Raw genomic sequence first — 22,866 nt, 5'->3', positions numbered from 1 at the left:
GTGAAACACAACATAAAAATTTACAACATAAAAATTTAATAAATAAAACAATTATCTACCTTGATAGCTTTCAACCTTTCTACTTGAAGGGAAGAATTTGCATATGGGCATCCAATGATGAATGCTTTGCAAAGGCTTCCGGGAGCAATGCTAGGCTCCATGCTTTAGGTTCACTCACAGGAAGCAGATGCAACTGCCTTACAAAGTCTGACGATTATAGCTCCGTGTAGCCCATGCTCTTGCCTGGAAACAGCTCACAGATGTGTCCTTGCCCTGGAATTGATGGGACCAGGGTCAGGCATCTTGCACCTTGCCATCACTCAACATAAAGTGGGAGCGTGTCCTAAAACATACCCAATACATTCCTGCAGCGGCATATTAACCAAGGATTATTACAAAGGTCAGCAAGCCGCCTTTTAAGTAGCCTCCTCGTATATTACTGATCTACTCAGTTAGCATGACCAACAGACGGGATAGGAATGTTGTATTCCAGAAACATCTGGAGAGCCATAAGTTCCTTATCCCTGACACTCAAGAACTCCTGAAAAGGTTTTAAGGGTTGATCAATCCATTAATCCACCTGACAGCATGCTTGTGAGCGCTCCTCTTCTACAGCCTACGAAGGTGCAAAATTTGGCTCAGACCAAACACACAAAGCTGCCTTGCACAGGCTCAGACCATTTTCCATCTAGGTCAGCATCGTCTAGCCTAGTAGGCGCTCCCTGGGATTTTACATACGCATGTTTCTCAGCCCTACCTGGAGAAGTCAGGCATTGAACTCAGCATCTTCTGCACACAAATCACATGTGTGTTCTACCACTGAGCTGTCTCCCATGTACACTGCTCCTTCAGTGACTAGGACTCCAGGGAAATGGCCAATAGGATTTTTATCCCCGGTATACAAGCATCTCCTTGCAGTAAAGCCTGCATATGCAGATGAGTAGAGAATCCTCAGCTACGAATGACACAAACAAAGGGGCAAAAAGAAAAAGGAAGGATGAGGGTATAAAAGCAAAGAGACAGCTTTAGCACAGACTACTTATGAGCTCAATTCATAGCCAGCCCAGCAGCAGTGTTTATAGTTTGTCTGCCAAGTCTGTGCTCTGGGGATATAACTCATTTTCAACTCATTTTTAAAGGCCATTTGAGATGAATGTTTGCAAACATATGAAGCGCAGCGAGAGTTCAGAGGTTTCACTATCAACAAACAGGATACGGTCTCCTTGCATTTTAAATATCTTCAGGCTGGTTCATGTTTCCGTTCTTGCATGGGGGATGCTTCCAAGTGGTTAAAGGTCTTCTGTTGCAGAAGCAATGTTTGTATGCGAGAACCATGTGGGGTGCATAGGTGCCGTGGCTGTTTTCCATGCCAAGCCCATGTTGCCCCATCCTGGGAGCCTCCTGACTTCTTGGGTTCCTGTACAGGTATCCCTGGTGTTTCATGGGACCTGGCCATGCAAAGGAAGCTCCCATAGCAACTCACAAGGATTTGTCCTGTAATCAACAATGCCTCACTCAAATACTTAAGCTCTCTGCATCCTTTTCTAATAGCTTTGGGGCAGAGACAGTATTTCAGCATCTTAAAAAAAGAAGCTGGAGAGTTGCGGAAGAGGGAACTGAAGTCCCCTCATTTTTCAACAGTGAAGTTAATAACTAAACTATATATCACTTTGCTCCTAGCAACAATCTGTTGCAAGGCAGTGTGTACAAATGTCGGAAAACTGATAGCTCCTTCATCTGAATTTTCACTGCTGGAGAAATGCAGTCCAGAACAGGCTTTCTACAAATTAGCTTTTACAGTGGTACCTCCGGTTACGAACTTAATTCGTTGTGGAGGTCCATTCTTAACTGGAAACCGTACTTAACATGAAGAAGAAGAAGAAGAAGAAGAAGAAGAAGAAGAAGAAGAAGAAGAAGAGTTTGGATTTGATATCTCGCCTTTCACTCCCTTTAAGGAGTCTCAAAGCGGCTAACATTCTCCTATCCCTTCCTCCCCCACAACAAACACTCTGTGAGGTGAGTGGGGTTGAGAGACTTCAAAGAAGTGCGACTGGCCCAAGGTCACCCAGCAGCTGCATGAGGCTCGCTTTCACTAATGGGGCCTCCCACTGCTGCCATGCGACTTCCGCTTGCCTCCCAGGGCAAAGTTTGCAACCAGGAGCATCTACTTCCGGGTTAACGGAGCTCGTTACCCAAAGTGTTCGTAAGGAGGATGGTACGTAACCCGAGGTTCCACTGTATTCAAGTTTCACATATGCAGCTTTATATGTCTTATATACAAAGTACGGTATATGAATACTGAAAATGGATTTGCACAGAACCTTTGCATCCAACATTACACAAAAATGGTGGGCTAGCAGACACTTGTTCTCAGCCTGATTTATCTGCAGGGCTGCTGTAAGCCTAAAATGCCGCTCTGGACATGTTATGAGTAGGACAGGTTACAGTTGTAATAAACAAGTGAACTTTTAAAATACTCTTGCAGCATTCTGAACAAAGCCTGGGTTATAGTTGGCTTAACATTGTTCTAATCTTGTTCGCTTTCCATCTCTGTTCTTTGGAGTGGAGGAGAAGTCTCTCCACCTGGCTAAACACACTGCTTAGATTTCTTAAAGATTCTAGGTAAATCCAGTTGCTTCTGCCACATACATATTAGAAAGCTTCTGACATGATTAAAACATGAAGTGGATGCATTAGCAAAAGGTTTCTTAGCCTAGTGGAAGACCCCAGTGGAGTGCTGGCTTCAGCAGCACATTTACTAAAATTGGAACGATACAGGGAACGCCCCACCTGAACCATGTTGTGACATGCTAGGCAGGAAAAGGAGATTTAAGGTGATGAAAGGAAGATTCATTTTTAGAACAGCAGAGGCGTGGGCACAATATTCATCTCATCCCCCCTTTTTATATAAATTTCACTTTGCAGGTAAGGAAAAAATTATGATTTATTAAAATGTTTATTTCATCACATATTTTCATTTAAAGTAAAATACCCAAACTGGCTGACAACATAATTTTAAAAAGAGAGAGGGAAATTAGAAGAAACTAAAAATGCTTTCCCCACCTACGCAGGGATCGGAACATAGATCTGTGGATTAAGTCTTATAATCAACAAACAAATAATATACACAAAGGCATGTAGTATATATACAAGGAGGTTCAAGGTCTGTCTTCTTTCCTTTAACATTTTACAACTGCTCAGACCAGCTAATACCTCCACAATGGCTGCACAGGTTTTTTGTTTTTTTTTATGTTTTGAAATGCTCTCAGGAAGCGATTGTACATCATAAAGTGCAGTTACTTTCTGGCGAATTGTAAAAAGAAAAATGTGCCTTCCACTATCTTCCTACAGGCAGGCACCTTCTCTCCCTTGCCCCCCTTACAATGTCATTGTTAGGCTCCCAAAGGGATTGAATCTTGATAGATTAATAAACAAGATGCACTAACTTTATTAATATAACTAATACCTTGGGGTTACAAGACCAACATTACACATCAATCCTTGCATGCATATAGTTCAGGAATTTAAAACCTCTAGTATTCAAGAAACTGGATTGTGTGCAAATAAAACATATTTCTGCTTGATATATGATACAGAGAGTTGGGATCGACTGTTTTGCCTGTAGATTAATGTCAGCATTTCTCAGCGGTGATAACACAAATGTGTTGTAAGTCACACAACGTTTGTCCTCGCTGAAATCTCTGATAGGTTTCCCAAGATGTCACATATTCTGTAGGCTGCCAAAGAAACAGGCTGCATTACAGCAGGGGACCTGGATGTGATACCAAAGGCATGCAAGATGACGGAAACAATGCGGTGTGGAATTAGGAGTGCTAGGTGCCAGTGAGATGCCATGGCACGCATCTACTCAATGGAACTGGATTAAATTCCTCTCTAAGGTCAAATAATTCTTCAGAGCCTACAATATTCTAGGTGAAAGGCAAGTAAAAAAGGTAAAGGTACCCCTGCCCGTACGGGCCAGTCTTGACAGACTCTAGGGTTGTGCGCCCATCTCACTCAAGAGGCCGGGGGCCAGCGCTGTCCGGAGACACTTCTGGGTCACGTGGCCAGCGTGACATCGCTGCTCTGGCGAGCCAGAGCCGCACACGGAACGCCGTTTACCTTCCCGCTAGTAAGCGGTCCCTATTTATCTACTTGCCCCCGGGGGTGCTTTTGAACTGCTAGGTTGGCAGGCGCTGGGACCAAGCAACGGGAGCGCACCCCGCCGCGGGGATTCGAACCGCCGACCTTTCGACCAGCAAGCCCTAGGCGCTGAAGCTTTTACCCACAGCGCCACCCGCGTCCCACGAAAGGCAAGTATAACGTCATTATTCATGTCTATAGTATGCTCTTCAAACCTTATTGTGATCTGTCGTTTGTTGCATATTGACACAATGAAAGAAGCCAGTGTGCCAACCTTGCACTTTGAGGGTGAAGCTCCCATTAGGCCCTGTGTGCTCTGTTACCTGAGAGCTCATTGATGGAAGTGGTTCAGCTGAAGCCTAGTTATGAAAAACAACATGCTAAACTAGGGATAGGGAACCTGTGGACACCAAAGATGTTGTAGGGACTCCAAATCCCATCAGTCCCAGTCAGTATGGCCAATGTTCATGGATGACTGGAGCTATAGCCCAGCAACGTCTGAGGGACCACATGTTTCCCATCCCTGAACCAAACCTTCTGCCATTAAAAAGTACAACTTGGAGATTAACTGATTAAAGATATGACGAGGTTAAGCAAAGTGTTGGAGGAACAGAGAGGGGAGGGCTGTAGCTCACTGGCAGAGCATCTGCCTTGCATGAAGATCCCAGGGTCAATTCCTGACATCTCTAGGTAGGGCTGGAAGAGACTTGTGGCTGAAAGCATGGAGAGCTGCTGCCAGTCAATGCAGACAATACTGAGGCAGATGGGTGAATTGGTCTGACTCTGCACGAGGGAGCTTCCTGAAGGCAAACTGCTCATAAGGAACCATGACCATTAGAAGTTTCGGTTTCAACATAAGCATAAGATCCCAAATTTGAAAGGAGCTATTCTGCTCCACCATTCTGAGACTTCATCTAGAATACTGCATTCACTTCAAGGTGTCAACATTAAAGAAGATTGCTAACAAACTGGAGAGATTTAGTGGGAATGGTATGGGGTAGATAAAATGTCTCAAAAGGTAGCTCAGATGAAGAAAAAGTATGTAAGGGACTGGGTGTGTTTTGCTCATGGGAAATGATTTTAAAAGTAGTATAGCAGGTTTTCATTACACCTGCAGAACGCAGATGAAGAAGTGCAAACAAGTCATGGGGAAGTAGCTGAAGAAAACCTAGCAAAATGTCTACAAAGCACTACCCACTACGAGAAGGAAGAGGCATTGCAAGGGCTTCCTCCCACCAGGTTGCCCAAACACCTTCCGCCATTATCTTCCTCATATTTTCAACTTTCTGACTGTACCTCTCCCACACACACCAGTAAAAGAGCTCAGGAAAAGAAGGTGGACAGAGACTCAAAGATGTGCAGGCTTTCATAACTGAGTGCACTGCACTGCACTGCATTCAAGAAAAAGGCAACATGCAGCCACTGGCCTCCTTTGTGCCACTGCAAGCTTGTGCATTTATTAAAATCCAGGCAATCTCAACCTTCATTTTCACAAATGTAGCCTTCTGGACAGCATGCCTGCACAGGTATATTTTGAGTATGTGATGGAAAACACTCTGATGGCACTTGTAATGCTGAACAAATATCCAACTCTTGGCAGGAATGCAAGAGATGAAATGTGGGCAACGCTGATTGACACAGGTGTAGCGTGACACTGAAAAGATGCTTGCTAGCTACTGTGTGGGAGAGTGATTTAAAACAGAAGAGTTTGGCTCAGCCAGGAAATGATTGAGTAGGTTAAGGGTCAGGCATGCCTTGGGTTAGGTACAAAGCAGAAAAGTTCTCTGCTTCCCATCACTGCTTTACATGCGCTGTCTTAAATCAATGCAGGAGAGAATGTGATGCTCTCACTACTAAGCATCTCTTCTTGTGGCTTTTAGCAACAGTGGGGAAGGACTGATCTCTGCGCAAATTTGTATAGTCATTAGATGAAAGATGATCTACCAATGTTACTTATTTTCTTAAAATACTGGAGAGCATTAAAAGGGGGGGGGACTAATGTGTCTTTATTACTTGTCACAGGACACTGAGGAGACAATAAGGTCCGTGAATTATAGATAAGAGGTGATAAATAATAAATATCACTAAAGCATAAATATAGAGAGAATGGTCTTTATTTGATGAGATTTTCTTTTAACCAAAGCTAGTGCCAAGGTATTTTTCAGACAATATTTTGTACTCTTGGAAAATCCAATTGGGTGGTGAGCAGCTTGTCTCTCTATTCTCTCTCTCTCTCTCTCTCTCTCTCACACACACACACACACACCACTACTGAATAAACAAATCCCAGGAGGAATTGTATGTATGTATCAGACGAAGTTATTGCAAGGAACCCAAAGCTTGCTTCCCAATGGTGATATGGAAGGGTTTTGCGCCAAATTTCGCAGACACTTTGCTGATTTCCGCCCGGACACTACTTGTGGCTGCAGTATTCCATATATGTCTGGGAAATTCCAGATGTATGGCAACCCTATGATATGTTTGGGAGAAACAAGCCACGAGTGCTGATTTGAATACCGTGGTTAATGGTCAGTGTTATAGCCAAATGCAGTCAATGATTCAACAGGCATGTTTACTTGGAAGTAAATGCTACTGTGGGTGGGTGTGGGTTATTTCCTAATACACTTATTTAGGATTGCAGCCTGGAAATAGCCATTTTAATCCAACTAGAAAAGTTGTTTTCTATCACTTGCTCATTGACTGAGAGGCAAACCAGTTTGTTGCCACAGCCAAAGAAATAGCAATATGTATTAAGGCTCATGGCCTTGATTTTGCAAAATGGCTTTGCAGAGAGAAGCAAGTGGCCTCCTGCGGCCCTGGTAGGATGAGAAGCAGGGGAAACAATCCTTTAAAAACAATCACACACACATTTTCCAAGCCTAGTAATTGTCCTTATGTTTTCCACATCCAAGCTCCCAACTGCTCTCCTCTTTTGCCAAGATTATATCAGCTTGTCCAGAAATGTCATTTATACAAATTGCTCTGCCTGTAATTCTCCAGTCTACTTGCAGTTGAAGTTAACTGCTGATTTCATCCGGGAGACAAAGCAGTAGTAAAAGAACAGAGCAGATTGTGGTCAGCACCAATACGAGTCTTTCTTCCCTCAATGAGCTACAACATCATGGAGCTTACAGATATTGAAGGCCACGAGGAAGCAACGGTTCGTAGGGAAATGGGACGTTTTCCAGATTTGCCACGGTGACCTAACTATTAGCAAATAAATTCTACAAACCCACACATACAAAAGCTGCGTAAGCAGTCTATAAACCACCAAGGCCCCAGATCAGTCATTCGTTTTGCCAGAGAGGCCATTGTGAAAAGGGAGTAAGAGATGTTGGGCCAAAGCCACAAGTGGCCTGTTGACTAGGCTTCTTGCCACATATGTTGTCCCTTCCACATGCCTCTTTTTACCTCTGAGCTGGCAACTTGTGGGATGCTTCTGTCACATCTATCCGATTTGGCCCAATGGCCTCCAACTGCCCAGCCTCTTCAGATTAGCATTTTTTGCCTGCTTGTGTGTGCAAAAGTCTGTGTTGTAAGCAGTCTACCCACTGGAGCAATTTAATGTCTCATGGAACTCTTGCTGGAAACTAATTTGCAGACCTGTAGCTAAAATAATTACCATATGATTTTCATGAAGAAGAATGTGATGCCAACCCACAGCAATTATGCTGAACTTCTGCCACAACATTCCACAACCATTCTCTTAAACAAGGCTGCCGGGGGTGGAGAAGGTGGAATTGAATCAGTCCTTGAATGGAAATTATATTGAGGCATCTGTTTGGAAAACATGGTCGATGTAGGGTTGCCAAATTACCTGGGTGGATAGACGGCCTGGTCTCCTCTTGTTTCTTTAATAGCAACCTCAAATGCAGGAATTAACAGAAGAATCTTCTCATATGATGGCATCGGCATATCATCAAATGGCTGGTTCAGAAGGTGACAATTCTACTGGTGACTATTTAGGAGTTTCTTTGCCTTTCTTTAAGCAAAAGCATTGGTCTTCCAAGAGGAGCAGTACCATCTCACAAACATAAGGTAAAAAGAATGAAAAAGTGGGTTCCCAAATGCAGGTTTGGGGTTAGGTGGACCCCAAGCCTAAGAGAATGCAGTTAGCGGTGCTGCTAGCATTACATTGTCACCTAGTGACTGCAATGTAGACGAAGAGCAAGGTGAAAAAGCACTGACATTGTCTGTTAAATGAATCTGTACCCCAAGAGAAGAAAGACAACTATATTGATTGTTTTTGTACAAGTTCTTCAAGGCCCTCAGCCTAGATGAACCTGCAAAATCAATATATGTGGTTGCCTTCCTGTTCTGGAAATCTTATTCACAACAGGAGCCTTTCCTGAAGGATTAACAGTTTTGGGCTATAAGCCTTGCGATACAGTCAAAGTTTCCTCTGTGGAGGTTGTTTGGAATACCATCTGTCAATTTTCTAACTTTTACAGAAGCAATTAAATCTATTCTGTAAAATGAATAAGACATCAGAGATGGAGGCTTTAAGAAAACTTTGTTTTCAAATGGCAGGAATTCACATCTGAGAGTTGAGAATTAGATTAGACTAATTCACAGAAACAAAACAGGTGCTGGCAAGCTACTGAATCCTGAGTTGCTGCATCCATCTTTGTAAAAAAAGAGACTTCAAAGTCCTCAACATTATGCTATGTGAAGTAATTTAAGTAAAGACAATTTAAATCACCAAGAAAAGAAAGCACCTTGAATTAAGTAATTGATTTAAATGTTATTAATGCCTTAAACAAAACCGCTTACTAATTGCTCAACATAATCCTGCCTAATTTTCAAAAGAAATTCAAGGCAGCTAACAAATTCAAATATCACTCAGTATTAAAATACATCTCAGCACCCATTCCTAGCCCAAACCATAAGACCAACTAAACTACAACAATAATTTCCAAGGCAGGCATCAAAACTAAAATATCAGAAACAAATCAGTCCTCCTCCTAAGCATGTTATTCCCTCCACACTTTCTCCAATCTATCATCTCTTAATAAATTTCCTTCTGCTTCAGTTGTTCATCTTCAGCAAATGCATTGACATGATGCATATTGCTTCTTCCAGATCTCTCTCATGATAAGGTAGACTCAAGTCCATGAAAGCTTATGTCATAATAAGTGTGTTAGTTGTTTTTGCTGAAACAGACTCAAGAGGGCCCCTTTCTAGAAATTGTTATAACAATTTAGCTTCACCATAAGTACCGCTTTTACATAGTGTTTGAATGTAACTGTAAGCAACAGGGTGGATAAATATGTGGCTACACAGTGTGATGTATTCTGCCTAGGAAATGGGTGAGGGGAACATTGACTAAATAGGCCTCAAGTCACTGCCAGTTTCACAGTTCAGCAACCCTGTGATCACACTGCTCCTGACAACCGATTCCTATTCAGCAAGATGCTGTATGAAGAGGACTTGCATTATCCCTCTTGAACTATGGGAAATCTCTGGAGTCTTGAAAAGGAGGATTCAGCGGTGCAGTGTTGCTTTCCTTCCCTTAACTCATAAATAGCTAGGGAAGATGTGTCCCTTTTTGGCAAAAGCTACCAGAACATCCACAAGATACTTTAATAAACCATGGGTTTAATTATAAAATTGCTGCTGCTTCATTCAGCAATAGCTGATCATAGACCCTAGAAATGCAGGTTGTCTCATTGCATCAAAGCAGGCAAAGGTGTGACACATGACTCTATGGGCCATCAGAGATTGCAACATCAAGGCAGCTAAATTCATCTCAAGTCAGGTAATTTCTACCAAAGATTAAACCTGGAGGGCTGAAACAGCTGATCCTATTGGCTTTAAATATTTATTTTCATTTATAAAACATTACGTCTCTAATTAAAGAACAAATAAAGCAATGTACAATTTTTTAAAAAATCCATACATTCTAACAATAGCTCTCTTAAAGACAGATAACACATAACTCTAGCAAATCCAATTCTAAAAAGCTCAAACAGTCTACACCAGTAAAAGCACAATCAAATCAGGACAGTCCCTTGAGAGGCCATTTAAACTTTAACTAGATTCCAAACCCCAAACATTCCACATAAAATGGTGTGGAAAGGTGTTGGTTTACTCTGCTTAAAGAATTGTCTAAAAACCTGTATCTGAGAAACCAATGCGATGGAGTAAGTGTGGATGGGCATTTAATTACAGCAAACATTCTTTCACCCCTATTCTAAGGAAGTCAACACTTATGTGATCTATTGAACTGAAGTACAGGAAGAACAAGATGGTTTGATACTCACAGCGTGCCATACTAGCAGGCTCATGGCCAGTTAATTCATTACACAGTTCCTAGAATGCAGATGTGGATCACACACAACACATTTTTGCATGATTGAGAAACTTCATACCAACTCAACATGACCTCAGGAATCTGAAATCAACTATAAGTGAAGATCAAAAAAATGCCTAGATCTCACCACTTGAACAACTAAGCTAACAACAACACAGCATAAAAACTCCAAAAAGAAACACATGTTCATTTGATTGGAAGACATGGTGGAAAATATCCTGAGCATTTGCTATTATGTAATGCACTACTGTATACAAGTAAAAATGGTGGAGAAACTTACCCTTGAAATGCCAACTATTTGCTCATCCGGAAGCAAACTGATGCGCACAAAGCATGATTCAAAGTTGACATCTTCCTTCTCCATGAGATCTTTGCCCTGTAGCAGTGTAACATGCAAGGTGTTGGAGTTCACATTGTATTCCATATTGACTTCCACCTGTCCCACTGTGAACTCATGGCCAAAGTTATTTCCAATTGAGGAGATGGAACAGAGAGAATCAGTGGAGATGGACTTTTTCAGTGGCCCGTAGGGAGCCAACTCAAGGTCTTTGTTCATCAGCTCCAAAGTGCCCAACTCATTAATGTTTTCAAAGGTGTCATCCATTTTCAGGCTGGGCTTGCGAACAGGAGAGGTCCTTTCTCCTGCCTTTCGGAAGTTGCTCGCAGCTCTCTACAGACAGTAAGCAGAACAGAAAGCTAGTCAGAGCTCAAGATTATTTACTACTGTAAAACATCGACCTTCTGCAGGCCCCAGAGTTTAATTTCCCCGCATGCCCTCGTAGTCCCACCATTGAATAAAATTCTGAACTCAAGTGGGAGCTCTTAATCAAATCTGCTATTATGATGGTGCACAGGGGGGAATGGATGATTGTGGTAACTGATGGATTTCTCAATGCCCTTTACCTTTTGCTTGATCTGAGAATATGTAGTCCCATATTTTTGTTCTAGGTATCTGTAGTCGTAGTTTGGAAATGGAGATGGTGCAGGATAGCTGCCAGACCTCCATAGCTTCCACAGGTTTACTCCAGCTATTCCCAGCAGAACAAGTGCTCCAGTAATATAGATACCTATTTCCCATCCAGGTGGACTTCTTATGACTGGAAAAAGACAGAGAGTTATCATGGCACATTGAAATCTTACAGAAACATTAGAGGAATATTAAGTAAGTGGCCTTCTGTGTGGTATCTTCTGTGATGCTGGGATGAAGGTGCAAATTAAGGTTCTAACTGTTCTTAATTCATAACCACCACCAACCCCACACCAACAGTACACAACATTTCACACAAAACTGCACAATGGCTTGACACAACGGAACACATCTTTCTTTTCAAATCTAAACTATAGTCTCTCTGTACAGTGAACTATCTAAGAAAATATGTGATTGCTTAACGTAACAGGGTTTTTTGTTTACAGCCATTGAAGTAACTTCCCACATTTAGGAAAATTACAACACTTTGTTTTTATCATCACTCTGTTTCAGTTCATAAGAAAAATCTTTCATTAAATGATTTCACATTATTCAGTTCTTGTTCAATATTTTTGATGGCTGATCTGTGAATACTACCCATTACTAGTTTATAAAGAAGCATTTTCTTTCCTTCAGCTTTTCAAAATTGATCTATTTTCCTCTTAACAGTGAGAATAAAAATGTGTTTATTTCTTCATGGTTTCGGAAAACATTTCCCCCCTACATTTTGACTTTTAGCTTTCAAATATTCTGTTTCTATATGTATCCAAGCAGTCTCCTCACCAGACTTGGACTGCAATAATCTTTTCAATGTAGATAGATGGCCCACTGTGCAACCATGCTAGGAATTTCATACTGGCACAGAAAATTGCTCCCACCTGATTATGATAAATGGGAACAGCTTTCAAGCAAACACACATTCTACAGTTTGCAGTGATCTACAAGAAGTGGCAATAAGATACACACTTGAACCAACTCAATGCACAACTTCTTCACATACCATGTATTGTTGTGTTTCTAGAAAGACAGGTATTCACACAACTGCTTCCAAGAGACCCGAAGGCCCATATACTTTCACTAGCTACTTCCCAACAGAGAAATTCATTTGAAAAACCTCTAGTAACCAGCTGAGACAATATATGGTTCTTTGCTTGGAAACAGATGAATCAATGGTCAGACGTTAATACTGGACAACAACACGTCTACATTCCCTAGCCTGGTGCCTTCCAAATTTCAACTACAACACGCATCATCCTTGACTATGCTGGTTGGGGCTGTTGTAGTCCAAAACATCTGGAGGACATTAGACTGGGGGTAAGCCACCAAATATTCTCCTCAACCACCTTCTTTCCACAGACCTTAACTAGAGAACTTACTCTGTGTGCACCTGGTAGTATTGAGCTTCTCATAAATCTCTCACCATCTCACCTAGCTTGGCCCTTAGAATAAGTTTTTATGTTAGAAAGCTACTGGATTGAGGGTAAGGGCTTCATCAAATGATATATGTGAGATGCAGCCCTCAGTATTTGCCTGGATACCCTCCTGTCTCTGGGGCTGTAAGAGTTTTCCGGATGTTCTGTCCAGAAAATGTCTAAATGGAAGGCACATCACATTATTATTGTTTGAGCAGGGAGACTTTTACCAAGACTGACATCTCCAAACAAAACCCTAGCACAGTTTGTTCAGCATTCAAGATACTCACCACTGGGTTGGTGCTCAGCAACATTATTATCCATGGTGACTATCCTCAGTAAGGGCAGTTACCTAGAAGAACACACAAACAGTGAGGAAATCAAGACAATGCTGTATGACACTGAGAGTACCTCAAGACCAGATTTATTCTATAACTAATTAATGAAAAGCTAATGCAACCCATTTCTTCTGTTTCCACAATTATTGGCACAACAATTGGGAAGGGATCCTGCTGTTTTTAGTCATTTTTTGTTCTTTAGTCTGCCCTCTTGCATTTATTTTAGTTTCACTGGATTGTATTGGGTGCTTTAATTACTTTTATTGTATGCAGTCTAGAAACTTTGGTGTACAGCATCTAGTACATGTATGTAGTATTATGACTACTGATACTACTAATAGCAGAAATGACATTACACATATAGAATATTCCTTTGCATTCTGTCATGGGAAGCCCAATCCTCTTAGGCTGCTTTGGCTACAGAGGTGCTACAACTGCTGCAGCATCCTGTCTCCCTGTGAAGTGGAGCAGTGCCTTTCTCTGCTCCTGTATTACTGGGCCAATGGGCTTGTTGGCCCAATGCTCCAATGGCTCTAACAGCAGCAGGCCTGCCCATATCGCTGAAGAGGCCCCTTAGCCCTGTAGTCCCTGGAACTAGACCATGCTGGTGTAGGAGAGTTGATGGCTACTGCTAGGCCAGCGTCAGGCCAAAAGGGTTTCACTGCTTGAGGTCCGGGACCAAGAGTCCCAGATCCCAAACTCCAACCCCATTGCATAATAAAGCAAAAGATCCAGTCATCATGGCTTTAAGAGTACATTTATATGGCAGCTTCCCCTCCACTCTGTGTTTTCATATTTCTGCATTAAGCTTTGCATTTCATTCTGTTTCACCCAAGAATCTTCAGATCAAATTAGTCACACTTCAGTCCCATTTAAATCAACAGAACTTTACACACTCATTGGCTAATTTTATGGGACAGAAATGTCACTAACTTAGTCTGGATCTAAACCACTGTGGCATGGCTGCCACCAAATTTCCAAACAGAGGCACCGTGCCTTTAACTGTTGTGTGATAGGCAGCTCAACAAATGCTACTTTCCCCAACATGAAAAGGATGAAACATGGGATTTAAAATAATAATAATAATCTGTCATGCAGTTGTTATATGCATATGGAAAGCAAAAAGCTGAGAACCCTGTTGGTTAATTTTCTTTTTTGTTAATCTGCATCTTGAAATAATAATAATAATTTTATTATTTATTCCCCGCCCATTTGGGTGGGTTTCCCCAGCCACTCTGGGTGGCTTACAGCATATTTAAAAACAAAATAAAAACATCAAGCATTAAAAACCTCCTGATACAGGGCTGCCTTCAGATGTCTTCTAAAATTTGTGTAATTCTCTATCTCCTTGACATCTGAAGGGAGGGCATTCCACAGGGAGGGCGCTACTACTGAGAAGGCCTTCTGCCTGGTTCCCTGTAACTTTGCTTCTTGCAGTGAGGGAACCAGAAGACCCTCGGAGGAGGAGGAGTTTGGTGTCTTGGCTGGACGATGGGGATGGAGAAATCCTCTGTTTAGGCCTGCTGCAATTTATCACCATTGTGGCACAGTTGTTCCTGAGAGCTTCTCTTCCCCAAAGGCTTCCCTTTACACAGTTAGCCTAATGTTAACCAGCTCCATGCAGCTCAGGCTGATGGTAACCAAATCGTGAAATATATTAGCATGGGTAGAATTTTATCTAAAATATGGGGATAACAATACAGTCTCTTTCTGCTGGGCTGTTGTAAGCAAAATTAGCAGCCAACAACCTAATAAGAAGAGAAAAACCACCGTGTATGTTGTTTTAGTTTATTTTGATACAGATACCAGGTTACTTTGGTGGATGAAGCAGGGACATAGTTTTGATCACCCACCCAGATTTTCTTGGGGGGGGGGGGTCTAGCTGCCACAAGCAGCCAATAACACCAAGGCAACATCCATCTGGCTGAGTTCCCAATGGCATATGAATTAGGCCTTGGAGTTTGCATTGTAAACTCTTCCAATAACCAACAGCGTCCCAATGGTCTGCAAGAGAAAACAAGTTTACAGTCTCAGGCAGTGTGCTCAGTGTACACTTATGCAAGAAGAGATTCTTCTCTGTCTTTTGGCACTGCATGAGTCACCAGTGCATGGTGTTTTGTGGAAATGCGTTATTAAAACCTGCTTCTCAAGTACATCACCCCGGATTAGAGGTCACTGATTGCTGGAACCTTGCAAAATTACTACACTACAACCTGCCAGTGGAGGAGGTCTGATTTATCTTTCATTCCTGAAGGCTCTTTCTTTGCTTGCTGGGGAGGAATTACTGCATTGTTCCATTCCGTGTCCAGCTGATGAATGGCTCTGTAAGGGTTTGCTTGAGAATTTCCTGCTTACCCTCTATCCATCTGAGCAGGGAATGACCCCATGTTTTTCATCGAGAACCTCCATCAAGATTTTTCATTACAACTCCTAGTGGGTAAGCTGAATATTCAGATGCATGAGGAGCAGGTTGTCCTACAAAGTCTCCCCTAACTCAGCATCTCACAGTCTTTTGAAAAAGACCCCGCAATGCAGAAAAGGTGGATTCATGTTTAGTTGTATTTGAGAATCCCCAGATACCAATGAATACCTTAATTTTAATTCCTATGTCATGGAGTGGGACGACGGTGAGTGGTCGGAGGGACAAGAGTGAGAAAGAACAGATTGGGAGGAGGAAGGGTAATATGCAGGGGAGGCAGAAGAGGGGGCTGGAGAGGTGTGGGGCCAGGAGACAAGAGAAGCAGGATGATGAAGCTGGGTAGTCTCCCTCTCCTGAAAGTCTCCCCCTCCAGCTGCACTCAGTGTTAGGATATTCTGTTCCACCTTAAGGAACTGGCATGACTGTTGTGTGTCACATGCCTGTTTACACTCCAGCACAGCTTGATGGGAACTTCCATTTGTGTCTAACTTTTGCTTAGGTGCTGTTTGCTTGGACACGAAAGAGAGAAGACATGTTTTCCTTTTGTCCTGATGTATGCTGAATAAACTGCTTGTAAATATGCTCACAATTGCCCCAATTCCTTGGCTACATCCCAACACCCAGCTCTCCTCTCCCTTGGTCTCCCCTTGGGCATGCAGGGAAATTAAGCAGGTTGAACAGAAATCAGTTTTGTGCAGGCACAGTTTGAGACTGCTTGGGAAAGACCCAGCAGAGAAGCAGCCTTAGTGTGCACTAGGAAGGCGGGGACCTGTAGTCCTCACACCTGCCTCATCAGGACAAGACCTGCAGAGAAAGGTTGCTGGGACCACTAGGCAGCAGTGCTTCTGTTTCACTTATATTCTGCATGGGCCATATTATCTCTTCCAGGCTCTTCACACTTCCTCAAGAGCAGACAGTATTATTATACTATATTATATTAGTATACTTTCTGGCTTAAGAGCACAGTGCTCTGGCAACTTCCTCTCTCTTCTTGCCTGCCTGCTGCACTCCAGTGGTAAAAGGGCACTGTGGAATATGAAGCCCCTGGTATGGGAGGAGGGAGTCTCACAAGGACAATCTGGCTCAAGGGGTACTGTGTGAGGGGTCTCAGTTCAGGGGTCCCTGGCTTCATGTCAGGCCTTGTGTATGGGGGTCCAGCACTTCCATGGCTTGCACCATTAGGCCTCTTGATCTGGCTGGCTCCTCTGTCTTTGGGTCAGAGTCCTGGTGGTTGTTTGAGAAGGCTATTGGAAAAGTTTACAACATTGTCTACCGTCTGTCTGTAGCTCTCTGCTTTTTGTTACTTATGGTTTTACTGAATTGCTGTGTGCCCAGTGATATCTTGGGAAGAATCAGGCTTGGATGCCATCCATCACAGCAGATTCTGAGGACGTACTTAAGCAAAAATATATTCCAAAGTTTTCATCATATTAACTATTGCCTGCAATTTGTACATCAGCTTTATTTGATGCATTCCATTCACAGATGGAACTCATTTACATTATATTGGACTATTTATTATTTCCGTCACATACCGTTTTCATGGATTGTTTATTATTTCTGTTATAGACAAGCTTCATGTTGGTTGTTTAAATTTGTTGAGGCTTAGTTTTGTGATGCGTTGCATTTTCATTAATACATGGGTCTTTTATGGCTTATTGGCTGCAACTCATATCATATTGTATGATAATATAATATCACAGGTTTGAGCCCACTGTTGTATTTTTGTTTTATCACCTATTTATCATATTTGTCACTGATTGATCTGTGATTTGGTCATTTTGCTTGAGGTTTGGATCATGATATCAAGTTGTTGAACTAAGAAAATTGACAGCAGCTTGAATAAAGGATACTTCATGTACAAAACCCGTACCAAAAGGAAAAAGGCATAATGGTTTAACACAGAATAGTGGGGTTATAATAAGGAAGGAAGGAAGTGAAGATACATTGGGGCAGTTATGTTAGTCCTCACCCAATATTTTTTTAAAGTAATCAAACTTAAAATGTACATGTGCTTACAACTCAAAAAGCATTGGGCCACATTTAGAAACCATAATCACCTACATTTTTTGCCACAAAACTTTTCATCCTCAGAGTTGTCATAATTCAAATTAATGTATTTTTCTGTGTATAAGACTTAAGTTTCCCCCCTAAAAAATAATGTCAAAAATTAGGGGGCGTCTTATACACGGATACATCTCCCCCCTTTTCTTAAATCTGAGTCCCCCAAAATAGGGGGCATCTTATACATGGGGGCATCTTATAGATGGAAAAATATGGTAGATTACATTGATTCTGCTACAGAATAATATAAAAGTCAAATGGATTACAATGGGCTGACAAGCAAAAGCCAGATTAAGCACACAACAGCAACCTTCACAACACAGCGAGAAAGCAGGTACTTCTCCTTTCACACAATTAAAGAGGGAGGGTGTATTCTGTTTTAAAGACTCCCTGGCTGCTTAGGTTGCACATTTTTAGGACAGTAACTACTTTTTTCTTAATGGAGCAAGCAGCAATGTACTGTAGGAAAATGGGATGGATTTTTTAAAAACCCTCCTCCATTCTTTCAGTCCCACTCTGACTTGGGTTCCTGCCCACAGCTCTGCTCCCTTAATTAAGGGGACAAAATATATGATCAATGTATCTCTGTCCCATCTATTTTGGCCCTTAGCAATGTGGTCTTATAGCTCATTCAATGGAGCCTTTGGCTTCTGCAGGACTTCTGCCATGCTAACATCTTATCACCAGCACATTTGCCTGTCAACTGGATACAACCTATTGGGGAACAGGATACTCTAATTTGCACTGGTGATATAAGCCTATGTTTTCTAAGTTTCAAACATGTTTAGACTTTGTTTTTATGCCCCTAGCTTTAATAAGCAATAATTAGAACCTTTGAAATAAAAAATACAAATAAATACCAGCATTTTTATTATTTCAGAGTTGTCCTTCTACAGTTCTGGCAGATCAGCTCTCTGGCCCCTCCCCACCCCCAATTAGGATTTTTAGTTCAGTTTAGCCATTTCTCCCTTCCCTGCCTTGTTCAAATTCAACAACAATCTTACTAACAGTCTTGCTGTTCAGTTTGTACTTGCTATTTCCCCATCACTCGCCTCATTTTCTGTGTACAGATGATCCTGTGTTGGATAATATATGGACAAATAATTTTAATATGGAGCTGGCCTTATTGAGAGGTCACTGCAAAATAAATAGATGATGCCAGAGCTGAGGAAAGGACTCCTCCAACTGTTTATTATCGCTACTGCTCGGAGCCTACAGGAACAGTCTCCCAAGGTACATGGGCATTGTATTGCTGTTTAGCCAGAAATTCATTTCCATGCAATAAATAACAATAAAAAATTGGCGCCCCATGAAATTTGCAAAGGGGAAGGATGAACTGTGCAGGAAATCCCTCTTCTCAGCGTTTACTTTCAGGGGAGAAGAGAGACCCCCCCCCCGCCACACTTTGCTTACAAAACGAAAGCACTGAAGCCCAGAGAGTGCATGCCAAAGGGTGCTCTCTGAGCCCAATTTCACCCTTCGGGATCAAAGGTGAAATGAGAAAAAATACACTGGAGAAAGGAAGGCTCAGGCACCTTCAATGAATCAACCTGTGCAGGGAAAGTGACTGCAGCCCATTTCTGTTGACTGAGCACTTCAATTCCCTCAGTCAACACTATTCAATCTCCATTCCTACTCAGAAGATCTTGGGCACTACTCTCCTCTGTCAAGGTTATTCACCAGGGGCAAACAGAAAAGTGGTGGCCAAGGTGGTTGGTTAGTTTTTTTGGGGAGGGAGGGGGTAGAGGGAGAGCCAAGGGGAATTTCAACCCCTCTAGTATTTTCCTGGCCATTTAAAAAGACCCTCTCTTACCTACCTCCATAAGCATTGGGGGGTGGGGTAGAGAATAACGTTGCTCCTCCTGTTTGTTTATTATAAGGCTTTGAAAAGACTCTTCCACTCAATGCACCCCACAGGTGAATATTTAGAATATTTGGACCCCTGCCTCTCAGTCATGATTTTCATGTCCAAGATGGCTTACAATACAGTTAACAAGCTAACTGAAAAGCCACATTTTTAAAACAACTGAATGTGGGAAGGGTCAGCAACTGGAGCAGATTCTGTGTGTGTTGCTCATGCCACTGTACTGCTTTTTGGTTTGGCTTTGTTTTTTTAAAAAAGGCTAGAGACAGTAGGTAAATAAAGAGCATTTGAACCAGCATCCCAGAATCCTCTGCAAAGGATACCCATATCCCAGAATCCTCTGCAAAGCCATCTTCCCACAGCAGGGACCACAGAACCTGCCTGGTCGCAAGCATGCAGTGAGATGTCGAAACTAGCAGACTGAGGTGGAGAAGCAAAATCGATGGAACAGAGTTCCTAATCATATAAAAGCAAAAAACAAAGCAAACCAAAGTTCAGTCAAGCAGTTCACAGTTCATTTTGCTTGTGAACAGTAAGGCATCCATATATTTTGAAGAGTAGACAGAAAACAAAACCAGAATAACCATTGCCATTCCTGTTGCTTAAATGAAATATTAAACAATACTATTTTCATCAAACCCCAACTAGGTTTTTCATAGAAAAGTGTCATTTATGGACTGGTTCACACGTGCATACATATACTGTAACTTTATTCAACTGAAAAGCATTGGGCTAGATCTATACCACACTAGTTGCACTTAGTTACCAATGAAATCAATGAGACTTCAGTCATGGCTAACTTGTCCCATTGATGTCAATGGGGCCTATATGCATTTAACTTATAATGCAATCCTAACCATGCCTATTCAAAAGTAAGTCCTATTGAATTCATTGGCGCTTACTTTAAGGTAAGTGGTGTTAGGATTGCAGCCAATTGTGTCTGAAGTGAGGTGAAGTGACATGGAAGTTGCGTCTCTGCTCTTTGATCTGTGGTAATGCATTCACACATGCAAGGCAGGTAAGCCATCAACTGATAAACATACATCTGCATTGATTTGAAACCTTTTTTAAAAAAAAAGCCTACCCAGGAAGTGGGACATTCTTAATAAAGGCAAAACCTGAAGGTAAGAGACATAATCCTAAAGAAACTACATAAGAAGTCAAGTAGCAAAGATTTTGAGAGTCCAAGGAACTGGGTGATATCTTCCACTGAAAGCCTTTGTTGTTCGCAGCAGCAGGGAAAACTACTCACCTGCCATGAGATTTACCATTCACAATTTTAGAGAGTGCTCTTGGTGAGCCCAACTAGCTGAAAAGCTCACTTTGTGTAATTTCAGCACCCTGCACAAATCTAACTGTACGGGAGTCCATAATCTTCAGAGATGACGGCTTTCAAGGGAGGACAATACCTGGGCCATTTATTGTATTTGGTATTCTGACTTATTCTGTATCTTCTTCAGGATAGTGCTTTTTTATTTTGGAGTTGTTTGTAGATTCAGAAACAAACCTTTTAATCACTGGGCACTAACTACATCCCCCAAACATATGGTGGATATTTAATTTTGGTGTATAAGAGTAACACGGGGGGGGGGGGGGAATGGAGGCATTCTTTGACATGTTCTGGGGGTAAGCATAATTTAATACATTAGTTATATATAACACAGTAGGTATAATATGCACACTAGTGTCAGCCTTCCAGACAAATCATGAGCAATCACTAGAACTGTCCTTGGTACTTAACAGTGTTCCAGCTTGAGCTTGAGCTGTCCAAAAATACTAAACAAGGATAATGAAGAATTTGACTTATTCTGATCCACTTACTTGATGAAATAATTAGGTACTGGCCTTTCCAAGAAGTCTTTAGGCCAATCCATTATTCATCACCCCAAACTGAAACTAAGCCTGAAGCTCTATTATACAAAGCCTGAAATGTCGTACAGGCTTTCCTGGGAGTAAGTCCCATATGTTCCAAGTAAATATGCATACGATTGCACTGCATGCCTGGCTGGATGTAACAGCCATCTGCTTACATTCATCTTTGGTTATTCTGACCCATTCCTCCCCTCTCTCTATTGGCTTGTTATCCATGCTTTTCTCTTTTCTAGTATTGGAAGCTCCTTGAGACAGGGATCTGTCTTTTGCTAATTTTGCTCAGCAAAATGCAACATTGCGCTTCAACCACAATGGTAAGCAAAAGGCAAGAATCGAGTTTATAAATGTAATTATGCAAACTATTCCCCCAACCGCAAGATTGTGTACTTTGAGATTCCAATCCCAAATGGCCTGACAACTCTGCACTGCCACAGAATGGTTACAAGATGAGCCTGAGACATGATTCAATCAGCAAAATAAATAAAGGCAGTGAGTAAACACCAGCAAGAGAATGACCCAAACACATTCTTGTCATTTGTAACCTGAGTAGGGTTGGCATCTGGGAGGGTTTTCAGCTACACTTCAATGCAAGACAACAGGCAATTTAAAAAATGTTGCACTTAATTAGATTTATAGCCTGGCCAGGCTCAAAAGATAAGTGCTTTTGTTCTCTTTCATCCTAAAAAAAGCCAAAAAAGCCATAGGGTAGCTCACAACCATACTTCTGGAAAACAGATAGGAAACATCCTAAAGAAATTTCCTCAAATGAGGCTGAGAAGAAATCCAACACCCCCATCATTTGAGACATATAGAGGTCAAGTAAGAGAGCAAGACAAGGTGGGTGTACCCAAGGACTGTCAAAAAACCTTTTCTCTGGTCACAACATTGACAGAAGACACAGGGCAGCCAAGCTATGCAACTCTTGAAGCCCCTGTGCTGCTGGGATTTACTGGGTGTGTGTGGTGCAATGACCCTTAAGGTGTCAGTGCAGTAATTCAGATCTATGCAACATGCCCAAAATGCTTGGGAAAATTATTCTCATTCTAGTGCTACTAGCCTGCTATGAGGACAAAAGGCTTCAAGTCTCTATTCAGAGTACCCAGGATGAAAACAAAACTGAAAAAGATTAGCATAAATTCGCATTACGGTGGGGAAAGGACAGAGAGGGACCTGGAGGAAATTTCAACCTTCTATGCTTTAGTTTACACTGAACAGCTGCTTGCATTTCCAAGTTTACCTTTGCAGCCCTATTCTTTGAAACAGATGCAAAGGGGGTCTGACTTTTCAAAAGGACTAAAGTTTGGAGAAGGACAGATTTTCAGTCAGTGAGGAAAAGGCTAGCATAGCTCCTTGAACATTTTAAAGGCCTATGCTTGTCTACATCTCTGCTGCATACCTCAAATCCACATTTTTAGTCAGCTTCATGGGCTAAGCTAACTTTTTTCTGCGTTCACTTGGGGGTAATCTCTGGGAG

At 41.9% G+C, this 22,866-nt stretch overlaps 1 protein-coding gene across 1 annotated transcript in view; it reads right to left on the bottom strand.

Annotated features, from left to right (window-relative positions):
* Window positions 1–22,866, bottom strand: part of SYT12 (synaptotagmin 12) — a 52,477-nt gene that overhangs the window by 21,693 nt on the left and 7,918 nt on the right. Inside the window, exons 3-5 of the mRNA XM_083417935.1 lie at window positions 13,126–13,187; window positions 11,360–11,553; window positions 10,737–11,126 (exon numbers count right to left, since the gene is read on the bottom strand). Coding sequence (XP_083274061.1) covers window positions 10,737–11,126; window positions 11,360–11,553; window positions 13,126–13,159 — 618 coding nt within the window. The 5' untranslated portion in view covers window positions 13,160–13,187. The remainder of the gene's footprint in view (window positions 1–10,736; window positions 11,127–11,359; window positions 11,554–13,125; window positions 13,188–22,866) is intronic.

This window comes from Podarcis tiliguerta, assembly GCF_965153285.1.
Source record: "Podarcis tiliguerta genome assembly, chromosome: 1".
Classification (NCBI taxonomy): Eukaryota; Metazoa; Chordata; class Lepidosauria; order Squamata; family Lacertidae; genus Podarcis; species Podarcis tiliguerta.
The sequence above is the reverse complement of the archived record's forward strand: the minus strand, read 5'-3'. Positions and strand labels throughout refer to the sequence as shown.